We start from the raw sequence: 21,068 nt of genomic DNA, 5'->3' as shown, positions 1-21,068 counted from the left end.
GACTGAACTGATTGTTCTTTGGATCTGGTGGAATGCCAGATTAAGACAGGGAAAGAAACACTATAAAATAAGGAAGTTTTACTGAATCATAGAGAGTGGCAAGACTGAGAGAACTGTTCCAGTGATACTCTATTGTTAATGTGGGTGCCTGTTTCACAGTGACATCTAGTGGTTGTTTCAGACAATGTTTTGAAACAAATCATTACAAGGAAGGGATCAGTTTCTTTGGAGTTTCAAGAGCTGCCCAAAAATGTCAAAACCATGGCTGCAAGTGTAAAAAGTCTACAGTCAGAAATGGACTTTATAAAAATTAGAGTTGAAAGAAAAATACCAGCAACAATGGTCGAATTATTGAAGGAATTTAAAGAAATACAGAATGACCAAGAAAATTGGTCAGTTGGAGGGAGACTTAAAAGCAGCAAAAGAAGAAACTGAAGATTTGAAAAAAGGAGTTAACTCAGTTCAAATGGATTTCAAGGCACATGATCAAGCCATACTTTGATTGGAATACCAGACTACAGAGAAAACCTTAAGACTAAGGAAGGTTGCAGAAGAACAAGACCCTTCAAAAGAGAATCTTAAAAAGAACACATCCTTGGCTTTGGCCAAATTTATGATGATACAAGCTGAAGAGATTGCTGCAAAGATTGAAAAAATCTTTGGAATCTCTTTGTAATTTTGGAGAGTAATCTCTTTGTAATTTTGGAGAGTAATCTCCAAAAATCCAAAATCACAAGGATTGTGTAGAGATATTGCTGTCTTCTATGCAAAAGTCTCAGCAGAGCAAATTATGGAGGTTCATCGAAAATCATCGTTCAAGATGGATGACAATGACATCATTATTATGAAGAAAAGTCCTTTGAGAATCTTGCAGAAGTTAAAGGAATACAGTTGACACTCTAAGAAAAAAACAGAAGCGATTCACTTTGCTTAAATGGGAAGGAATCATCTTTACATACAAAAGACAGCTACAGAGAATCATGTCTGCAGCAAGTGGCCAAGAATTTTATAAGAAAAACATTAAAGAATTTATTGAAAAACACCTAGTAGAACAATTGAAAAGTAGATAGAAGTCAAGTAAAACCGATTAGAATGCTAGAGAGTATCCACAAGAGGATTGTCAGATAACAGTCTTAAGCATTTATTTTGTGGGTTAGAAAGAAAGGAAGCCTTGAATTTTTAAAAATGTAAATTGCCTTTAAATCTGAGAAATAAGTTAGAGAGATAAGGTTACATTGTGTCTGTACTTTATATGAAATGGAAGAGTAATTGAATGGCTTTTTCTAAAAAATGCTGGTTTAGATATTAATGGTAATAATACAATATTAAAGATAAATTTAGAAATGGGTTCTGGGTAGAAAGGCAAGTAGTTTTAGGGTTTTTTTATGTTTATGTAGTTTTTAATGTTAGGGTGATTGGTTCATTGTAGAGTTCTGCAGTGTATTTGAGCTGTAGTGTATAGTGGTTAAAAACGTAATTTAAATCATTAATTTAAAAAGACAGAAAAATTAGCCATTGGGCTAGATTTCACAGATCCACTCCACTAAAGAAGGTACTTTACTCATATTTCTCATGCACGCATAGAAGAGAAACAGGAAAATGAGGGGGAAGATCCAAAAGCTAAGCAGATATACCAGCAATAAAATATTTACTAAAATATTAAATAAAAACATGTCCTGTTTCCCCTCCAAATGTTTTAAGTGCCTGTCATCTTTTGTAAGCAATCCAAATCTACCATTTTAATCTCTTGAGTTTCACTTTTTGGGCAAGGGGAAGACATTCCAAATCTGCAGAAAGAAAATTTGAAGGCTTGTTTGTTTGGTTTTTTTTAAGCAAAGGGCTATGCCCTCTCTCTAGAGACCTCATTGAGACAGCTCACAAAGTAAAACCAGTATATAAATTGTACACACTAACAAGCCACAAAAACAGCAATTAAAATAGCACAGTTAAAACATTAAAAACAGCACAAGCCATTTATCGGACCTAAATGATCCTTATAAAACAGTCTTCTGGCTAGAAGCGATCTGTAAGAACAACTGAAAAGGATCACGCTCCTTAGTGAAAAATCTGATTTAAAAAGAAGGATTTGGCCTGGCACCTAAAAAAAATGAGGGTAGGTGCTGAGAAGGCATTAAGAGAAAGAGGGAGTATTCTATAGGTGGGGTGCCACTACAAAAACAAAAATGAAACCCTGTCTACTGTTTCTCTATCCTGCACAGGCCATAGAGAGGAGGCTTGTGAGGAGGATCTTAACTTGTAGACTAGACAGTACAGGAAGAAATGGTCTTTCAAGCCACAAACTGTCTCAAGCTTTAAAGTAAGAACCAGCAATTTGCTTGCATCATCTGTTTGCCAGCCAACTGGGTAATAATGAATTTGAGCAGGACATATGATATTCCCTAGCCAAGGAAGACATGGGACACAATAAATATATTGCTAGAAGATCACGGCTCTCCAATTAGGTTGGCTAAGTATAGAGGAATGAATCTGGCACCATCCTTTAATGATGGCAATATTACAAGAGCAGTGGGATGTCAAAACAAGATGAAAATATACCAACCTCTACTTGTGTAATGCAAAAATGTTATCCTGATACTGTTATTAATCACTGCTTTCTTCCTGTAGGAAACTGAAATAGGCTCCAATTTAATCTTTTTCAAACAAATATGGATGGGAACCATTCCACTGCTCCACAAATGTTTTCATATGTTCAAACGGCTGGATATTCAGATAATTTTTTTGCCCTTTTCACAATGAAGAACAATCCATTCTTGAGTGAAGAATGTTGACACTATCAAGGTGCTAATGTGAAAAATTGTACAATATTCCCCCTGACACACACAAATATAAGACAGAGGATGAGAGACCAATATAATATATAGAGCCAGAGATATGCCACACTGCTGAGTGTCTAATGAATGGACAAAAGAGCTATTTTTCCTGAGCATGGTTAGTCTTCACAATCACTCCTTTGATTAAAGAAAAAGCTGATTTTGATCACATTTGAATATTATAATTGTTTTGAGTAGGACATGCCTGAGTGTTAGCTAATTACATATTTGACCACTTTCTACTATCCATCATTGTTTCGGGTGACATTACATCCAAATGGTGTATATTTTTAAAAATGGTGTATATGGTGTATTTACATCCAAATGGTGTATATTTTTAAAAAAGAATTTCTTATTTTCAAGAGTGTGGTAGTAGAGTCAGGATAGAATATTCTTCACAAAACACCCAGTTAATCCATCGAATTTATTTCAATGAGATAGCCGCTAGAATAGATGGCTTTGAAGACTCATTCTGAAGGGTTTTTTTTAATGATTTTGTGCTGTTTTATGAATTTATCATGTTTTGCATAATTATTTATTTCGAATATTTTTATGTTGCCTCTCCAGAGTCCTGCTTGAGGTGGTTTGCAATTAAAATAATTAAATAATTAAAATAATAGATCAATCTAAAACAAGAAGCCATCAAAAGCAAGCTGTTGGGCAAAAACAGACTTCAGATCAGAAGCAGATCATTAAAAAAATCTGGATAAAATGATGTTTGACCTGGTGCCTAGAAGACTGTAAAGTAGGCACCAGGCAAGCCAAAAGCGGGAGGGCACTCCAAAGGTGAGGTGCCTCCACAAAAAATGCCCTCTGTCTAGTCAACACTCACCTCACCTCTGAAGACATCGGCACAGACAGCAGGACTTGAGAGACTTGGAAGCCACCGCAGGCAGGACTCTTGAGAGGTGAAATTTTGATATCTTTAGCCATAAAGACTAAACTGGCCCACCACCTGCAGTATGCCATTAACATTTTCTAGGAATAACAGAAGAGGAGGAACCTTGCCTTTATGCTTTGTGTATAGGATTCTTGGAAGCATCTGGCTGGACACTGAGGATTCAGAATGCTAAACTAGAGGACGCACTGGTATGATCCAAGAGGTCTCTCCTTATGTCAGGTTCTTGTGTTCCAAGCTTGGGTGCTAACACTGTCAGGGAAACTCACACACTTAAACAAGCGTAGAGAGAAACGTTGAAGACATGGAAAAGCAGTTGAGGTGTCTCTGATGTGGACTCCTAATAAAAACGTGCATGCAAACACCAAGATTTGTATGTACCGAATACATTAGTTTTCTTCTTGATTTTATAGTTATTTGTCAAAGAAAACAGGGAAGGATGACACGTGCACATGCATCACTTATTAGCTATAGTACAAGGGATGACATGATCTGCACCAGTAGAATTAAGCAAGGTTCTAGTTTTTGCAAGTATACTTCCTTGGTTTTTAGTTGTGTACCACAGAACCAAATCAGAAATATGGGAAGGAATTGTGTGAACATAACCCAGCTTCCCAGCTTAAAATTGTCCTTTTCTGAAGGTTTCAGTCTTTCCTAGCATACCTTACTTCAAAAAACCTTACTCGAGATCTTTTTTATCTCTACCACTGAGAGCCCCTCTAAGGTAGGGGCGTAAAACTCAGTTGTTATGAGGGTTGGATATGACATAAATTGGGCCAGGCCCTAGGCAGGGCTGCCTCAGTTGGCTCATGGCTTTGATAAGCCCCCTCAAGGGTATGGATCTGGTCCTTGGGCCACATGTTTGACATCCGTTCTCTGATAGCTTATTCTTTTTCTACTTTAATAGCAAAATCCATCACTTAGTTACAGCTCAAGGGTTGACTGTGACAGACTACACAGAAAAAAAGAGGATTAAAAGATGCAAGTCTGTCAGTGGAACAAGGTGCTATCACAACAGAGTGGGGAAAACATCGTGGGAACAGGAAAGTGCCCTGATTGAGAAAGTTGACCTGTATTCTGATTGGTGGAGCAACTAGATGACTCAGAGAGGGAGGAGGTATCTCTCTAAGAGGAAAAGTTTTGAAAGCTTTTGGATCTGTAATCCTGCGAGTTAACATTGAGTCCCTTAGCTGTGTGTGTAAAATATCTACTCTGAGGAAATTTCAGTCAGGAATAGATCTGACTTGAAATATATTGAGTTCAATGTGTGCTGAAAAGCAGAAAATACACAGACAGGAGAACTGGGAGTTTTACTTAGTGGTCGAAGCTGAAAGTGGAATAGTAGTGAGATTTTCCACACTGTCATTCATGGATTCATTTTTTTGCTGCTTTTACTGCAACGATACTTTCTCTATTACTGTAGCACAACAGAGGATGGGAAATCCACAGCAGGAGCTTTATGTCATTAGCTTCACAGGAAGCAGCCACATCATACACCTTTCCCACGTATTCTGTATTTTTCTCAGCTACACAAAGCAGCACACTACCACCCAAGTAATATAAGGCTTGGTCTTCACCATAAAGGTGTCACAGGCTCTCTGAAGTTGACCCAGCTAAAAAAATATATTGTCAATTCATACATTTCAATCCTCTCAGCTACATGTGAGTGTTCTGTGTGATTCCTGCCTGTATCCATAGACAACTGGGCAATAACAGGCAAAACAGGTTAGATTATTTCAGGTGTTTAACACCACTTTGCTGCTTTTCTGCACCATTTTCCCCCTGCAAAATATATTATTTATGACTCAAATAACAAATCAGCAATGTACTATATGTGCTGCACATTTTTATACTATAGACATTGCATTAAAATCTGTGCACCTTGCATACACAATTCAAACAAATATACAAGTCCAAAAGCAAAAATTAGAGGACTGCAACCAGTGGTGGAATTCAAATAATTTAATAACCGGTTCTGGTGGTGGAATTCAAATAATTTAACAACTGGTTGTTTACAAGCACCATTTTAACAACCGGTTCTGTCAAAGTGGTGCAAACTTGCTGAATCCCACCACTGACTGCAACCACAGTTGATATTATACACTAATAAAAAAAGGAGAAATGAAACATTGGCTCATTCCTAGTGTGAAGAGAGGACTTCTAACATGCAACGAACCCAAGATGGGATAATGAAACTCTGCACAACAAATGGAATCCCTGCCACTGACTGCCAGATCATTTGCTCATGAGGAAATGTTTGAGATTCAAGAGTTCTTGGTCTGGAAAGCCTTGGATGTCACCACAACTTGCTGTGGTATCTTGACTGCACGTGTTCCAACAAATCAATTTGTTTCTTGCCCACAAACGACTATAATCCACAGATGAATCCAAGTTTAGAATTCCCGTTTGTGAGCAAGTAAATTCTAAGTGGTTGAAGCACCCAACTCAGTCCAGACAAGGTGGAATAGCTGTTGCTCAGTCACAGGCCCAAACAGGAATTGTGGAGTCAACCTGTTCTGGACAGGATTGCACTCCCTCTGGAAGAGCAAGTTCACTGCTGAAAAATGCTTTCTGATCTGGGGCTACAGTTGGACACCCAGATATCCTTTGTCGTACATGGCACCTTCCACAGGCTTCCACGGGAAGTCCAGCTGAAGCTCAACTTGAACAGTGCAATCTGACTGGTTTGATGGACGTGTAAGGCAAGTGGTGGACCACTGAGTGGACCAGAGTCTGAACTGGTCTGAACCAGCAGTTATTTTTATGGCCTTATGAGGAACATACAAAACTGAGTATTTCAGACACATTCGTGTAATGACAGACCACGGGTCTTTGGACAGAATAGTTTGCTCCTGATAGCTAATGAAATCCCAGAAAGCTGCTTCCATTAGAAAACAAGCATTCAAAAATGGATCTCCTCCAACTAACTCAACATGCGCATGCGTTTATTCTTGCACAACCCAGCCAATTAAGACTGAATGTTCTAACATTTGCTTTCACAGAAACACTTTGTTTTTTACTTCTTCATTCCTGTATAAAGCCTGGCAGCAAGATCTTAAAGCACCTCTATTCACCGAGGTCCTATTTAACTTTAATAGGACTGTTGATGAAGGGTTGAGCTGTTCATTATCAGTACATGTTGGAATTGAACACAGTGTGGAAAACGCATCAGGATAGATCCCCAGTCAACAGCAAGAGCTTTAACGAGTGTCAATAAATAGTGCTGAAAATTTACTACTGAGGAGCATATTACTAATTCTGTTTGTCATTAAAGCCACGAAGGACGTTGTATCAACATACTTAACGGTTGCCAGAATTGTAAAATGAAACTTGAGCTAAAATGGTTAGTAGCTTTTGGATATGGGGAATCCCTACCTCCTAGCATTTATTTAAATATCTGTTACACTCATTTATTCATTACCTATTTGTCTTCTCTTTCTTCACGGTGTTCATGGTACCTTATTTTACCACCCTGAAATGTTATAATGGGAACCTAGGAAAATCCTTTAGGTTCTAGAAGGAACTGTTCCCGGCCACCTGTAAAGGAATTCAGCAGGTTTTATTTATGTATACACCTGGGCCTATAGGTCTCAACTGCCACAACTCCAGCAGCCATCTTAACAATCACCACCATAGCTGCATCTTTCCAGGCACCACAAGGCAGATGGCCTTCCCCAAACACTAACTCTCTGTTAACTCTACTATACTGATAACTCTATAAGGGATGCTGGAATAAGAGACGATTGGCGCAGGGTTACCCACTGTGTTTCACAGAAGAATATGATTGGAAACCAAGTCTCCCATTTTCTAGTCCAATATTGTAACCAGTACATCACACTGGCACCCTCAATGCCTCTTCTTCCTTGGGAAAGTTCAGAGTGAATCCCAGGGGTCTCTTTTCTAAGAGCATATTCAAATCCATGCCCACATAACTTCAACAATATTACCATATTTCATTTTGACTGACCGCTTACTGTCACCAATTCATGTCAAAGATCAAATTTCCATTCAAGCCAGTGGAGCCACTTAATGCCATTGATAGCCTTTTTTGAAAGAAGCAAACATTTTTAGTCCCTCTCTTTGCAGTGAGAGTATGGAGCACTTTTCACTGTAATGGATATGATTTAAAGGGAGACTCGACACCATTCACAGAGGACTTCAACAGCCATGAACCATGATGGCTAAATTGAACAAGTTCGGTGATATCAAGGCACCCAGATCTCCCAGAATTACTAATAATTAATTGATCATCATTTTATTAATTAATCATAATAATGTTGACAGCAATTAACAGGTTGTTATGTGTTTGATGGTAATGAATTATTAAAGAACTTAGTTTTTCAATGTTTTAGTGTTTATCCTGCTGTTCAAATACACTGGTAGACCTAACTGTTGTGGCTACATGAGACAGTAAGTGCAAACAGCATACTTTATTTTCTTTATTTTCCAATTTCAACATTTATTATTTCCTGTGGCTCAAATAGGCAAAAATTAACATCTATGTGATAGGTAACACGATACTCAGCAGTTTGCAGCTCTCTTAGTGTTGGTATCTTTGCAATTTTGCAGAGATGTTCTAAATTTACACTTTAAAATTCTATAAGTATGTTAATTATGCATTTATTTTTAAGGGAGCGATATAAATGTAGCTTTGACAGGAGAATGTTTATTGCATATATTTCAAGCCCCCCATTTCTATTCCCACAGACCCCTCCCCCTAATCCAAGGGTGTTTTTTTGCCATGGCTTTAAACATTTTGAATCTCTATGGCCCCTTCCACACACGCAAAATAATGTGTTTTCAAACCACTTTCACAACTGTTTGCAAGTGGATTTTGCCATTCCGCACAGCTTCAAAGAGCACTGAAAACAGTTTGAAAGTGCATTATTCTGCATGTGCGGAATTAGCCTATGCTTCTTGTACTAATTGTACCTCGTACAAAAGAAAAAAAGTTTAAGAGCTAGTAACTTTCTAAATTTATATTAATTATTTTTGTATCTATGCCAATAAAGGTTATTTGATTTGATATTCTTGTCTCAAGCCACTATTTACAATCTGCAATAAAGACATTATGGAAGATCTGAACCTCTTGAGTAGTAGGGCAAGAAATGTATTTTTGAACTAGTTATTTGATGCTTGACAATCATGAGGAGAAATTGTAGAATCACTGTCTCATATTCAGTCTAGCTGATTCCAATTAAAAATAAAACTCCTAAAATAAAACTGGATCTTAGATCAAATTGTTTCCACTTTACTGTAAATATGAGGAAGATCAAGTTGCTTTGCTAAATACAAAGTGCAGGCATCTTTTCAATGGTGAAAATCTGATTTGTCTCCTTTTCTTTTAACTGTGCTCTGTCCTCCCAAAGGTTGTGTCTTTGGGTTTCAGGGAAGGGTGTCCATTTCACTCTTCCATAGCTCAAAGCATAACAACCCTTCATTCACCCTATTCCACACCAGAGAAACAGAAGTCATTGTACTAGCTACTGGGAAATATTAATTATTCTCACTAAAAAACCCACAAATAGTATGTTTTTCATATTGAAATAATATAACAGTATTTGGACTCACATTTACCTACTTCAGGGTGGAAAATTAGCCGTCTCCAGACTCAACCCCTAAGAAACTGAGGAGCAGGAGAATAAAAACAGCCTATACACAATGATACTTTAGGAATTTCCTGTAGACTCTTAGGTAAAAACCACAGAGGGCAGAAAGGAATCCTATAGCACAGTGATGGCGAACCTATGGCACAGGTGCCAGAGGTGGCACTCAGAGCCCTTTCTGTGGGCACATGTGCACAGAGTTCATCATGGGGGGGGGAATCACACGCCCCCACACACACACACACCTAGGCTAGCCTGGGCACAATCCTTTACCTGGGAGTAAGCTTGGTTGCTGGCAATGGGGCTTGCTTCTAGGGTCATGATTTACCCATTCGAAGCATTACACGGTTGCTTCACCAAGCTTACTCCTGAGTAACTTGCGCCTCGGAGCCAACCATTTTTTCCTAAACTAAAACCTCAGTATTCAGGTTAAATTGCCATGTTGGCACTTTGCGATAAATAAGTGGGGTTTGGGTTGCAATTTGGGCACTCGGTCTCAAAAAGGTTCACCATCACTGCTATAGGATCACCCAGAAGTAATTTCACATCTTCCGTAAACTCTGCCCTCCCCAGACACCAACTCCAAATCTCCCAGCATTTGCAGAGGCAATATCGGTGCTTGATGGTCTCCTCTTCCTAATTTAATGGGACCAAAAATAGTGGAGTGGGCTTTAGAAAAAGTTTCCTCAGACTCTTGAATTGTGAATAAGAATATTAATTTTTCTAAACAAATCTTGTTTGGATCAGTTTTTTCTCCTATCAGCTGATGGGCTGCCTTTTCTTTTTCCGTTTGCTCCTTTTTCCTGAATTACGTCACATCACTTTAGTGGACTTAGAAGCATGTAATTCTACAATGACTGCACTGCTAATTATCTGAGTAATCCTAGCCAACTAGTGAGCACATCACAATATCACTATCCATTGTAGAGAGCAGGATTGACTTTTCTCTTTTTGATCTTGATAGTCCCTCTCTTTTCCCTTTACAATACTGCAAAAAATAGTTCTTCCTTTTCAACTCTTTAGCAGAAAAAAAATCTGGTTTACTTTCAGGTAATCTCTCTCATTGTCTATTGCAGACTTTTGTCTGGGTCATCTTTGTCATACCTGGGAACTTTAAACTGCATTCCTTCATTGTTCAAACTAAGGTGGATTCCACGCAGCATAAATATAACATCTTTAGGGCATTATAAAAAGATCTGTTTTGGCATTTTATGTTCCCACAGTACAAGTTGCCAGCCGAAATAGATCTTTTTTCCTGCCCACTGGAAAAACCACATGTGCACGGGATCACTAGGCAAAACAAACTTTATTCATCTACCTTTTTTGGGCTCATTCCGCACATGCAGAATAATGCACTTTCAAACTGCTTTCAGTGCTCTTTGAAGCTGTGCGGAATAGCAAAATCCACTTGCAAACAGTTGTGAAAGTGGTTTGAAAACACATTATTTTGCGTGTGCGGAAGGGGCCATAGTGAAATAGCAAACAGATTAGCACAAAACAGAGGTAACCTCCATGGGGAATTTTCACAGAGAATCTGCTGCAGCACACAAAATGGTGGGCGTGAGCAGCAGAAACTACAGTAAGAGAGGTGTGTGTGAGAAATAAAACGTTTCCTGCCTGCTCTGAATTTTCTCAACGGGCAGGAAATGACTTCAACTTGGGTTGGGGGGGGGGAAAGATCACTAGTTGAGTGATTTTTTAAAAACCTGGGTTGAGAGGAATTTAATGGGCTGAACTTGTCTTGGGGAAGGGAGCTGTGCGAAGTTCTTCCTCAAAACGTTTTTTTATAATATCCTAAAGACATTATATTTGTGCTGTGCGGAATCCACCTAAGTGACAACCCTCTTAAAACCCCAACACTTCTTGTTAATTCTGGCACTTACCTTCATAATCTGAGCATGGGCAAAGGAGGAAAATCCTACTAGTAGGGAATAAAGCCTTTAATAGATATTATATGTATTTCAATGGATCCTCAGATGCTCATCAGCAGGTAGATAAGTATTTTAGTTACATAATATTCTTTGTGAATACTCTCTCTCCCTATTATTTTCTTACTTTCACAATTTGCCCTGACTTTTACACCTTCAACTCCACCATAATCAGCCATTCAGATAGGTCTCCTATTACCTCAATCTATTCCATTCTGTTTTCCCCTCCTCACCTTTATTCCTAGAATGACCTCCCAGAGCACCTGAGTGATGACATATCTACCTTCAGATCTCTCCTCCCCTCAAAATACAATTCTCCTATGAGGCCTTTCGCTCAACTCCTTGGTCTCCATTTCAAACCTGAGAATATACAACTGGAATAATATACCTTTCATAATTATAATCATAACAGATGATGATGCAGTGGATGGTATCATCTCACTGTGCATAGCCAATCAAATTTGGTGATATGATATAAGTGAATGAAAACAAGTCAACTGACAGAGCATTGGTTCAGGATCTGCCACATAGATGATCCCAACCAATCAGGGTTCACACATTGAAGGGCATCATCTAATCAGCTTTATCTGTGTGATGATGCTAAAGGGATTAAAACAGTAGAGCAGGAAGTCACTTATAAATGCTGCCAAAAATGTTTCCTCACAAAGATCAGTGAGAATTTTGGGATCGAAAACAATGTAACCGTTGTTTAAAATTCATATATGAAAAGGATACTTAAGTTAATAACTTTGGCAATTTGTTAATTCAGATATCTTAATTAAGCACTGACACTACATTTTTCTGCTCTTTTCAGAATTTACACCTTCTTGTCAATCTTTCTGAAAGATTGATGGCTAGATTTCTAAGATGTAAAGATATATTTCTGATTCCTTCAGGTTCTTCTGAGCTCCTTCTGTAGTGTAAATGACAAATAACTCACCGCCTTTCAAGAAGCACGGCTGACCATATTTCAAGCCCACATCTCTAGAAGACATTTTTATACTGAAACGCACATCGATAAAATATAAAACATTATGACTAGTTTGATTGTCACTTGACGTCTCTGAAGATTCCAGTACATTCTTTTTCATCTTATTTTAATATTAATATACCAGATTTACAGGACATAAACACAATTCCACAATGTTACAAACATTCAAAACACAAGACACAATCTATCAGTGTTAAGAACTATTTAGACCTGCAGATTTCAGTGGGAGAATTAAACACATGCTGCATGTTTCTCCATTGAAACCAGAATCACACCTACAATTGGTACATCTGCATATTTAAAATGGATCTGAACCGATATGTGACATTTCTATTCAGAAATATGTTCTATGAGAGAAAGGTTACCACTGTACAACAGCAATCTACCATAACTGTCATCTTGCAATATCTCTGCCAACTAGATACTGAATATGCACTGCTGCTGGAAAACAATCATAGAATTGTGTTGGGCTAATCCTAGATGAAATTCTAGTGTCTAAACTTGTTTCCTTTTTTAATTTTTGTCATACAGAAGCATGGGAAAAGGTTAAGATAGAGCTTTGTCATCCCGATGTCCATAATACCCCATTTAGCCAGAATTAGTGATCCCTGAGACCACAACAGTATTTTTCAACCATTATTGATTCCTGCCTTGGCAAAACTAATTATCATTTTCATCTCTGCAAATTCTGAGTGCCATCACCAGTATTAAGCGCGGCAATGTGAAGGTATTATCAAAGCATTCTTCTAGTGCCTCATATTGAAATAATTTTTTTCATCTAATTAATAGTATTAAGGTTAATGTCTTTCAGAGTGTTTTCAACATCCAATCAGGCAAGACAATAAAATGTGACATGTCCAAGTAAGATACAACCTCTGTCCCATTTTTATCTAATTTTCCTTCAAGGAGCTCAGGTACATGATTTCCCTTCAGCCATTTCCTCTTTTCCATTTTATCCTCATAATAATTCCATGAGAGTGCAACTAGCCCAGTATCACCTAGTGAGCTTCCTGAACAAATGAAGATTTGAACCCATATGTCCACAGTCTTAGTCCAGCATCCTAACCACTGAACCATATTGGTTCTTTGTAGATTTCCTGGGACCCTCATAACTGCAGGAATGTCTCTACTTGTAAGTGTCAACAAGGCAGCTCTGATAATATAACCAGGGATTATTAAGAGTACTTGCACTCAAGTCATTGAGAAGAAGTTATGATTAGACTTTCTCAGTGGCTTCCTGAGGTTGTCTAAAAGGTTGTCTAAAAGGGGATCTTTTCCAGCATGCTGTTGACAGCTTGTAAGTGGAAGTTGTAGTCTATTTCTTTTTACTTATATGTCTACCAATAGAGATTTTAGATTGTTTTAATGATGCAAGCCTTTTGAAGTCCTTCCATCCGGTAGAAAATGGGAAATTAATAATTTAAATAAATAAGTGAAATGACACTGAAATATGTTCTTCAGAATTCAAGAAAACAATTCTGATACCTGTTTTTGTTGGATATGTTTGTTGTTGGCCCTACATCGGATGGCCCAAACAGCTTGATCTGGTCAGTTCTTAGAAGCTAAGTAGGATCAGTCCTGGTTAGTATTTGGATTTGGAGGCCACCAAAGAAATCCTGAGTTGCTATTCAGGGCAGGCAACGGTGAACCACCTCTTTTTGTCTCTTGTCTTGAAAACCCTACGGGGCCACCATAACTTAGCTGAGACTTGAAGGAACTTTTTTCCACCAGTTTGCTAGTTGGATTAACCAGCTTAATCAAAGTTCTATATCAGCAGAATTTATCACATTAAAATGTTTTTGACTCTCATAACCAAAGGCACCTTCCCCTTATATCATAGGAGGTATTTCTATTATTAACCCAAAATTTGTAGGAGTCTGCAGATGTTCACCCACCAAAGAAATCCTAACATAAACAGAATAGTCCTTCTGTGTGTAGAAGAATGTTTTCAACGAGTGGAAGAACCTCTGTAACAGGAAGGGTCTCCTTGAATTCAGCTTCACAATTGTGATCCCATCCCATAATGGTTTTTCTGAAATTCCTCTAGCATTAGAGATGGTTTAACTGTATAGTGAAATATTATTTTAATTATTATTCTTGCCCTTGGAATGGCATTTACTCACAGAAATTCCATGGTACTCAATGGATATTCAATAAACATAAGATCAATCAGTAATTCATCGAGCTTCTGAATTACAATCCTGGAATACCTACATTAGATAATGTATTTCTAGATGGCATCCCATATGAACATAATGCCAACTTAGAACCCACCTAGGTGTACATACCATGAAACAACGAAAGTTTTCCTCTTAAAGAAGTGGGAAATAATAATTCGATAGGCCGAAAAAGATATACCCAACCAACCACATCTATTGTGCTAGCCATTGAATATAAAAGTCATCCATGGAGAAAATGTAATTGAGTATGGTGGAGTTGAAGAAGAGAGAAAGATGACTCCATGACTAATTACAAACTCAAAGCCAGGAAGACCCAAGTGATGATGAATCCAATCAGAAATAACTCCTGGTCATCTAATGTCACTGCAAAAGGTTCAGTTTGTTCCAGAAAAAATTCTGAGACACATCAACAAAACATTTAAACAGTAATTGCTCTCCATGTGTATAAATAAATCACACTGGGAAGATCCTGAGCATTCTTACATACCTTGACCTCTTACATATCTTGACCACCCCAGAAGATCATCAACACAACTCTTCTAGCTACCTAGAAATCTAATCTGCTCTACTGAGAAAAGAAACTGAAAATCTGTATTGTTTTATTGGATACATTTTCTAATCTGTCTTTCTTTCAAGAAGCTCCAAGTGCTCTTTATAAGAACCTAAGCAAGATGTGGAACCCAGATAAGAATAATTCTGTTAACCAATGCAGAGACCCTACTTGACCCAACTGAATTTTGACCCAAAAAGTACATTAGAAGTAGATTTTGAAACCATCAGTTGGCTTATGGGTACCAAAAATGTATTTGCTTAACTTATTATTACTTAAAATGTAGGGTCAAAATGGATTTCAATCAATATTGTTCCCCATGAAATGGTGGTAAGACTAAAGTCATTGTTGTAGATTATCTCCTTGCTTATTGGGGTCAATTGACTATCCCATTGTCAATTGGACAATGATTTGGGCTGATAGTTCTCTCTCCTCCAAGATTGGTACCCAGATCTCCACATCCACACAGTTTGCTGGCACACAGCCATCATGGTTATTATTACACATCATCTTGTCACAGATTAATTTCAAAGCAAAAACCATTCATTTGTCTTACAGACCATGAAAATGTTATCATCATCAAATACCTTAAAAATACCATGTATGTCAATGGATCATGGGTATTCTAAACAAAGCCATATGAATCACACTGCAATAAAATATAGTCCAATGTTTCAACTGGCATTAATCACCATTAAGACTTGGACACTAACTCTAACCCATTAAATAATCAATTAATTGGCTACAAATTAGGCTGTTAATTGAGTGAAAAATCTTTCACAGATGGTGATAGTTTTTAAAAGAAGGAAATCTTCCAGGTGATCCTACACTACTGAGCAATTAGAAAGCTCCTGAATGGAACAGAATCAGTTGCAGTGTCCTCAGAGTCTGAGTCTTAAGATCTCTACATATCAAATGAAAATTTTGACAAATCTGAATTGCACCATACTGTAAAGTACGCAATTTAGCTGTTAATTCCTCTACATGGTTATGCTTTCACAAATAGACATCAAATTCAGATGACGGGACTAAAGATTTCACTGGCACTCCATTGTTCGATCCACACTGTAGAAATCTGTAATGGGAACTGGATCTAGACATTATTTAAATCTACCCAGTAAAGTCCATTTTGGAATAAGAGAGAAGATTAGCTTGGTAAGAAGTTTGGTGGAGTATGGCAGGAAGAGATTGCAGCTAATCCAGTAAAACACTGAGGCCAGCTGTATGACAGCATCTAAATATGGCCACTTAGGGCTTGCGTTGGGCTCTGGACACCCAGACACAACACTTTATGTCTCCAGTAAACCACAGTGCAACTGTGCCAGCTACTACATTGAATCCCAGTTGTCCCAACAGAAGACCAGAGGACCAGTGGGCTTGACATGGGTGTCGGAGTTTCACAACACAACTAAAGTCTAATCCACTGGGGGCTCCATGGAGTACCCTTGCACAGAGCACTTCCTGCCTTTGCAACCCACCACTCCAACAGGGCATGGGCAAGGAGGACAACTTGCTGTGCAGACCTGCCCTCCATCACCAATGACATTTCATTAAAGCAATGACAGTTGCAGGGACTCTTAGTGGACCCAACCCAGACAGCCCCACCTTGCTTTCCCCTCCCCCCAAGATCTCTCGGAAAGACCTCCCCAAACTTTGACAGCTCCTCCTGCTCTCCTCCCTGAAGACCCGCCCCCAATCCCCCAGCATGCATCCGTGACTCACAAAGCTCCTCCCCCTGCTTAGCCCCTCTTTGCACCAGCCCCTCATTGGAAAGTGCGGGGGGGGGGCAGCTCTCCCTCCACCCTTGGCAGACTTTGCGCAGCCGCGCGCCCGGGCGCAATCCTCCGCGGGGGGCTGGGGCGCTTGAGGACTTCTTCCCTCGGACTTTCCGCCCCGAGGACGTCTCTCCTCCCATCCTCGGACCCCTCCTCGCCCTCCCCGAGGCCTGCTGTGCTTTAACCCCCCAGAAAGTCGGGAGGGAAAGAGAGGAGGGGGCGCGCTCCATCCCTCCGCCAGCCCAAGCCCTCCGCCGCCGCAGCTCTGCCTCCGCCTCCCCAAACCCTCGCCTTGGCCATTTCCTCCCCAATCCCCAGGAACTGAAAAAGAAAGCGGAGAGAGAGAGAGAGAGAGAGAAGAGAGAGCGAGCAAAAGAGAAGGGGGGGGGGGAGACAGAGCTCCGTGGGGGGACCCCGCGCAAAGGGCATTTCCCCCCCACCAGCCCCCGCAGCTCTCGGCCGGGCTGCCCCTGCCCCTCTCCCTGTCCCCGGCTGGCCAGGCTGGGGCGTACCTCGTAAAGGTCCCCCGAAGCCATGCTGGGGCTGCGGGACTTGGCTCCGGTGCGCCTCCTCTCCTGGCGCCCGGCTCGAGCGAGGGGAGGAAAGGCAGGGGGGAAAAAAACACCCCGACTGTGTTGTGCAGAATGACAGGCTTCGGGGCTGGCCGTGTGCGCAGAATCCGAGGCGAAGGGAGACGGCGGCGGGGCTGGCGTAACCAGCGGCGGCGGCAGCAGCAGCAGCTCTGGAGCAGAGAGCCGCGCTCTTGGATGTGTGCGAGCCAAGGAGAGTCTTATGCATGCGCGCGCGCCTCTGTGTGTGTGTGTGTGTGTGTGTGTGCGCGCGCGAGTGTGTGGCTCTGCCTTCAGGAACCTCCCCCCCCATCCCAAGTGGGGGGTGTCCAAAAGAAGGCCAATCCCTCCGCACCCTACGGGTCCAGTGCCACCCCTAGGCAAGCGAGGTCCTCTGCACCCCGTTTCTTGGAAGCAAAGAGGAGAACGGGAAAGTCGGGTCTGCAACCTCTCAACTTGGATGGGGCTTCGGTGGGCATCCACCCAAAGGAGGAGGGAGGAGAGGTATGATGGAAGCTTGCGTTGGGGGGATATCTCAAGAGGACTGGAGATGGACACAGAGATACCCTCACCCCCTCTTTGGGGGCTGGCCGGACCTCCTTTCCCCATGTTCACCCCACCTCTCAAAAGCTACTTGTGCTCTCTGGGCTGTATAATGTGGAACTTCCCAGATCTGGGACCCTCTGAATTGTAGGCATATGTCATCATATGTCATCACAGGAAGAGGACAGGTCAGAGATCTAACCTCACTAGTGATAAAGCCATGTCTCTGGGCACTAGGGTGAGAGAAGTGGGAACAAGCAAATTCAAGCTGAGCACCAAGTAGGGTAAGGAACAAGCCAAGGTCAAGAGACATAGAAAGTTCCTCTCCACCAGGAAGTGAGCTCCCCTCAGTACCTTGCTGGCTTTTCTCAGTTTCCGCATAAAAAGAGGCAGGAAGCATGGAACCTTTGCATGTTTGTGCTGCATTAACAAAATGGCTGCTACATAGGGACCTCCATGTTCCATGAGTGAAAGACTTTCTGCTTTAGAACTTCACGAAGGAGAAAATCTAACTAGTTGCAAGGCTGCTCAGATAAATCTAGCAAAAACATGGTTTCTTCCATTTTCATATTCCATGTTCTTCAACTCAGCTCTTGTTGGCAGGTGGAGATTGATCCTAGAACCTTGAATTACTCAATGGAAGAGCACCTTCTGAAACTTAGATCTGGGATAAACAACAAGGTGTCCCCATACACCCCTGATCCTTTGACTGTCCTTCTAAGTAGTATGCTGTGTTTCCATGGGTATGAAAAAGTTAACCCAAAGGTGAAGCATGTTTCCTCCACACTTGGATGATTTGCTAACCATAAATCTAGTCGCAAAACTGATCCGGATAAAGTCAATGAAGACGAAAAGCAATCTGTTGCCTTCTAATGTTCTGACCTTTTACTCCTTTTATTTTAAGTCTTACTTGCTAGCAAATGGTGACGGTTGGGTCTGAGTGAACATTACAAGCCACAACACTGATATTCACATATGTTTCACTTGCCAGTATGCTGGCATGAAAACTGGATGTGTGAATGAGATTTCAGTTCCTACAGAACTTTGCCATTGCTAAAGTGAAATGGACAAAGTTTTCGTCAGTTTCATGGAATTCACTCATTTATTTGCAAGTCACTGAATGTTGAGTAATCAGGAATCAGTTTACACACACATGCTCATCACTTGTTGAACTTGTGGGCTGTAAAATGTTTACTTGCATGTCTGAATGTGCCCTCACAGGACACAGAAAGAGGTTTCATATCCTACCACTTGAAATACAATAGTAAAGTAAAGTTTCCCCTTCAGTCGTGTCTGACCCTGGGGTACCACTGCAAGCAGTGATTTCATAAGCAAGCCGTTTTTGTGGGGTAGTTTGCCATTGCTTTCCCTGGCTATTCTTTACCCCCTAGCTATGTGCTAGGTACTCATTTACCGATAAAGGCTTGTTGTTGTAGGTAGGGGAATGACAATGTGAACACTTCCTCTGTAACACTTCAGAGAGGGAGGGGGCAGAAGTAAGGTCTGCTTTCAAGATGGCTCGACACATTTCCCCTCCTTTTAGCTCATTAAGGGGCTTTCCCCCTTTTGATGCCTTGTAGCATTACAGAACGGCCTAGTGAGAAAAGGGAAAGAGAGGGGAGTGGTGATTCAGAGCAGACTGTTGCTCCTGCAATTTTGTGCTGAAGTGATGGGGGAAAGACAGAAGAATGGGAGTTAGGGCATTGGTGGAATTTTTTTTAAAATTATACTCATTTACCATGATGGCTGAGTTGACCATGAACCAGCTGCCAGGATATCTGATCCACAGGGGGCTCAAACTCCTGACTGTGTGAGTGGCAGTGCAAGCACTTAACCACTACACCACACAGCTCTTTTGAAATACATGCTAGCAAAGGCAGCAGAGACATTCATCAGAGAGTTATAAAGGTTAGTTTATATGTGCCTCCTCATAATTTAATCTCTCCATGCCTGGTTGATGGGTCGTTGATGGCTGGAACCTGAATTCTGAGAAGCATTATGTTCAGGTAAAGTGAGGAGAAACTTAATGACAATCTCTGATGGCTTATTATATGTGCACATGAAGATCTGAAGCTGCCTTATACTGAGCCGGGCTTTCCAGGACCCTGGGCGGAGGTCTTTCACAATAGTTCTTATGTGAGCCTTTTCACCAGAGATACTGGGGATGAACACGCATGTGAGAAACACCCTAAAGGATTGAGGGAAGTATCATCAAAGGCTTTCACAACCAGAGCAACACTTCTTACTGTGACATTCTTCTGAAGATTTCAGCATAGATGCAGATAAAACATTAGGAGCAAAATCTACCAGGCCACACAGCCCAGAGAACCCACAACAGCCAGAAGTACACTTTAACCAGCTGCTACTTCCCTTGGATTTAATATGTATGACCAGTTGTTCTCCCTTTTTGGAGATCCTTTTAATTGTCCTGAATGCTGGCAACACATCCCCTTTAATCTTTTCCATAGGCTTCAGCATGCAGTTCATTGGTCTTCCTCTAGCTCTTATGTCAACCAAGGAGTTTGGAATCTTTAGCCATTTGTCAGGATCTTCTTTGAAATGTGGTATGCAAAAAGGAATTCTTATCGGCCATCTTTTGACCATCAGAGTCTTAATATATGTTTCCACCAATCCATTCAAACTTGACATGGAGCAGTGATTCATATTTACCTTTTGACGTAATGGGTAGCTTCAGAAACTTTTTTGGTGATTATTCTCTATAAACCAACATTACCCAACAGGGTTCCTGTGGGTACTCTCTGGTTCTCACAAGCTTCTTCTCTAAGCATCTGTTCCCCAAAGCAAATAACCAGTTCTGGATTTTTTTGGCACCACTGAAGCAGGAGGTGCTTCAGCAGAACCCAGGAGACACCAACTTTGTTTCTTCAGGGAGCACCCATTTAGAAACAAGTGCCTCCCTGGCTACCAATCTTGATCCTCTTTGGTCTGAGATTGCAAATGCCTTAACAGACCAGGTGCTCGGGAGCAACAGCCGCAGAAGGCCATTGCTTTCACATCCTACATGTGAGCTCCCAAAGGCACCTGGTGGGCCACTGCGAGTAGCAGAGAGCTGGACTAGATGGACTCTGGTATGATCCAGCTGGCTTGTTCTTATGTTCTTATGTTCTAGAGGAAGTGTTACTTGCAACTGTCAAAGATTTTGTGATTGGCCTCAGCTGGTCATGGCAGCCATTTTG

The 21,068-nt window shown here is 40.7% G+C and overlaps 1 protein-coding gene across 2 annotated transcripts in view; it reads right to left on the bottom strand.

Annotated features, from left to right (window-relative positions):
• Positions 1 to 17,590, bottom strand: part of CDYL2 (chromodomain Y like 2) — a 91,114-nt gene extending 73,524 nt beyond the window's left edge. For both annotated transcript variants that reach the window (XM_048515925.1, XM_048515924.1), the window contains exon 1: positions 17,272 to 17,590. In XM_048515925.1, coding sequence (XP_048371882.1) covers positions 17,272 to 17,295 — 24 coding nt within the window. In that variant the 5' untranslated portion in view covers positions 17,296 to 17,590. The remainder of the gene's footprint in view (positions 1 to 17,271) is intronic.
• Positions 17,591 to 21,068: the final 3,478 nt, after the last annotated feature.

The sequence above is a fragment of the Sphaerodactylus townsendi genome, linkage group LG14 (genome assembly GCF_021028975.2).
Source record: "Sphaerodactylus townsendi isolate TG3544 linkage group LG14, MPM_Stown_v2.3, whole genome shotgun sequence".
NCBI lineage: Eukaryota > Metazoa > Chordata > Lepidosauria > Squamata > Sphaerodactylidae > Sphaerodactylus > Sphaerodactylus townsendi.
This window is presented reverse-complemented; position numbering and strand designations above follow the sequence as displayed.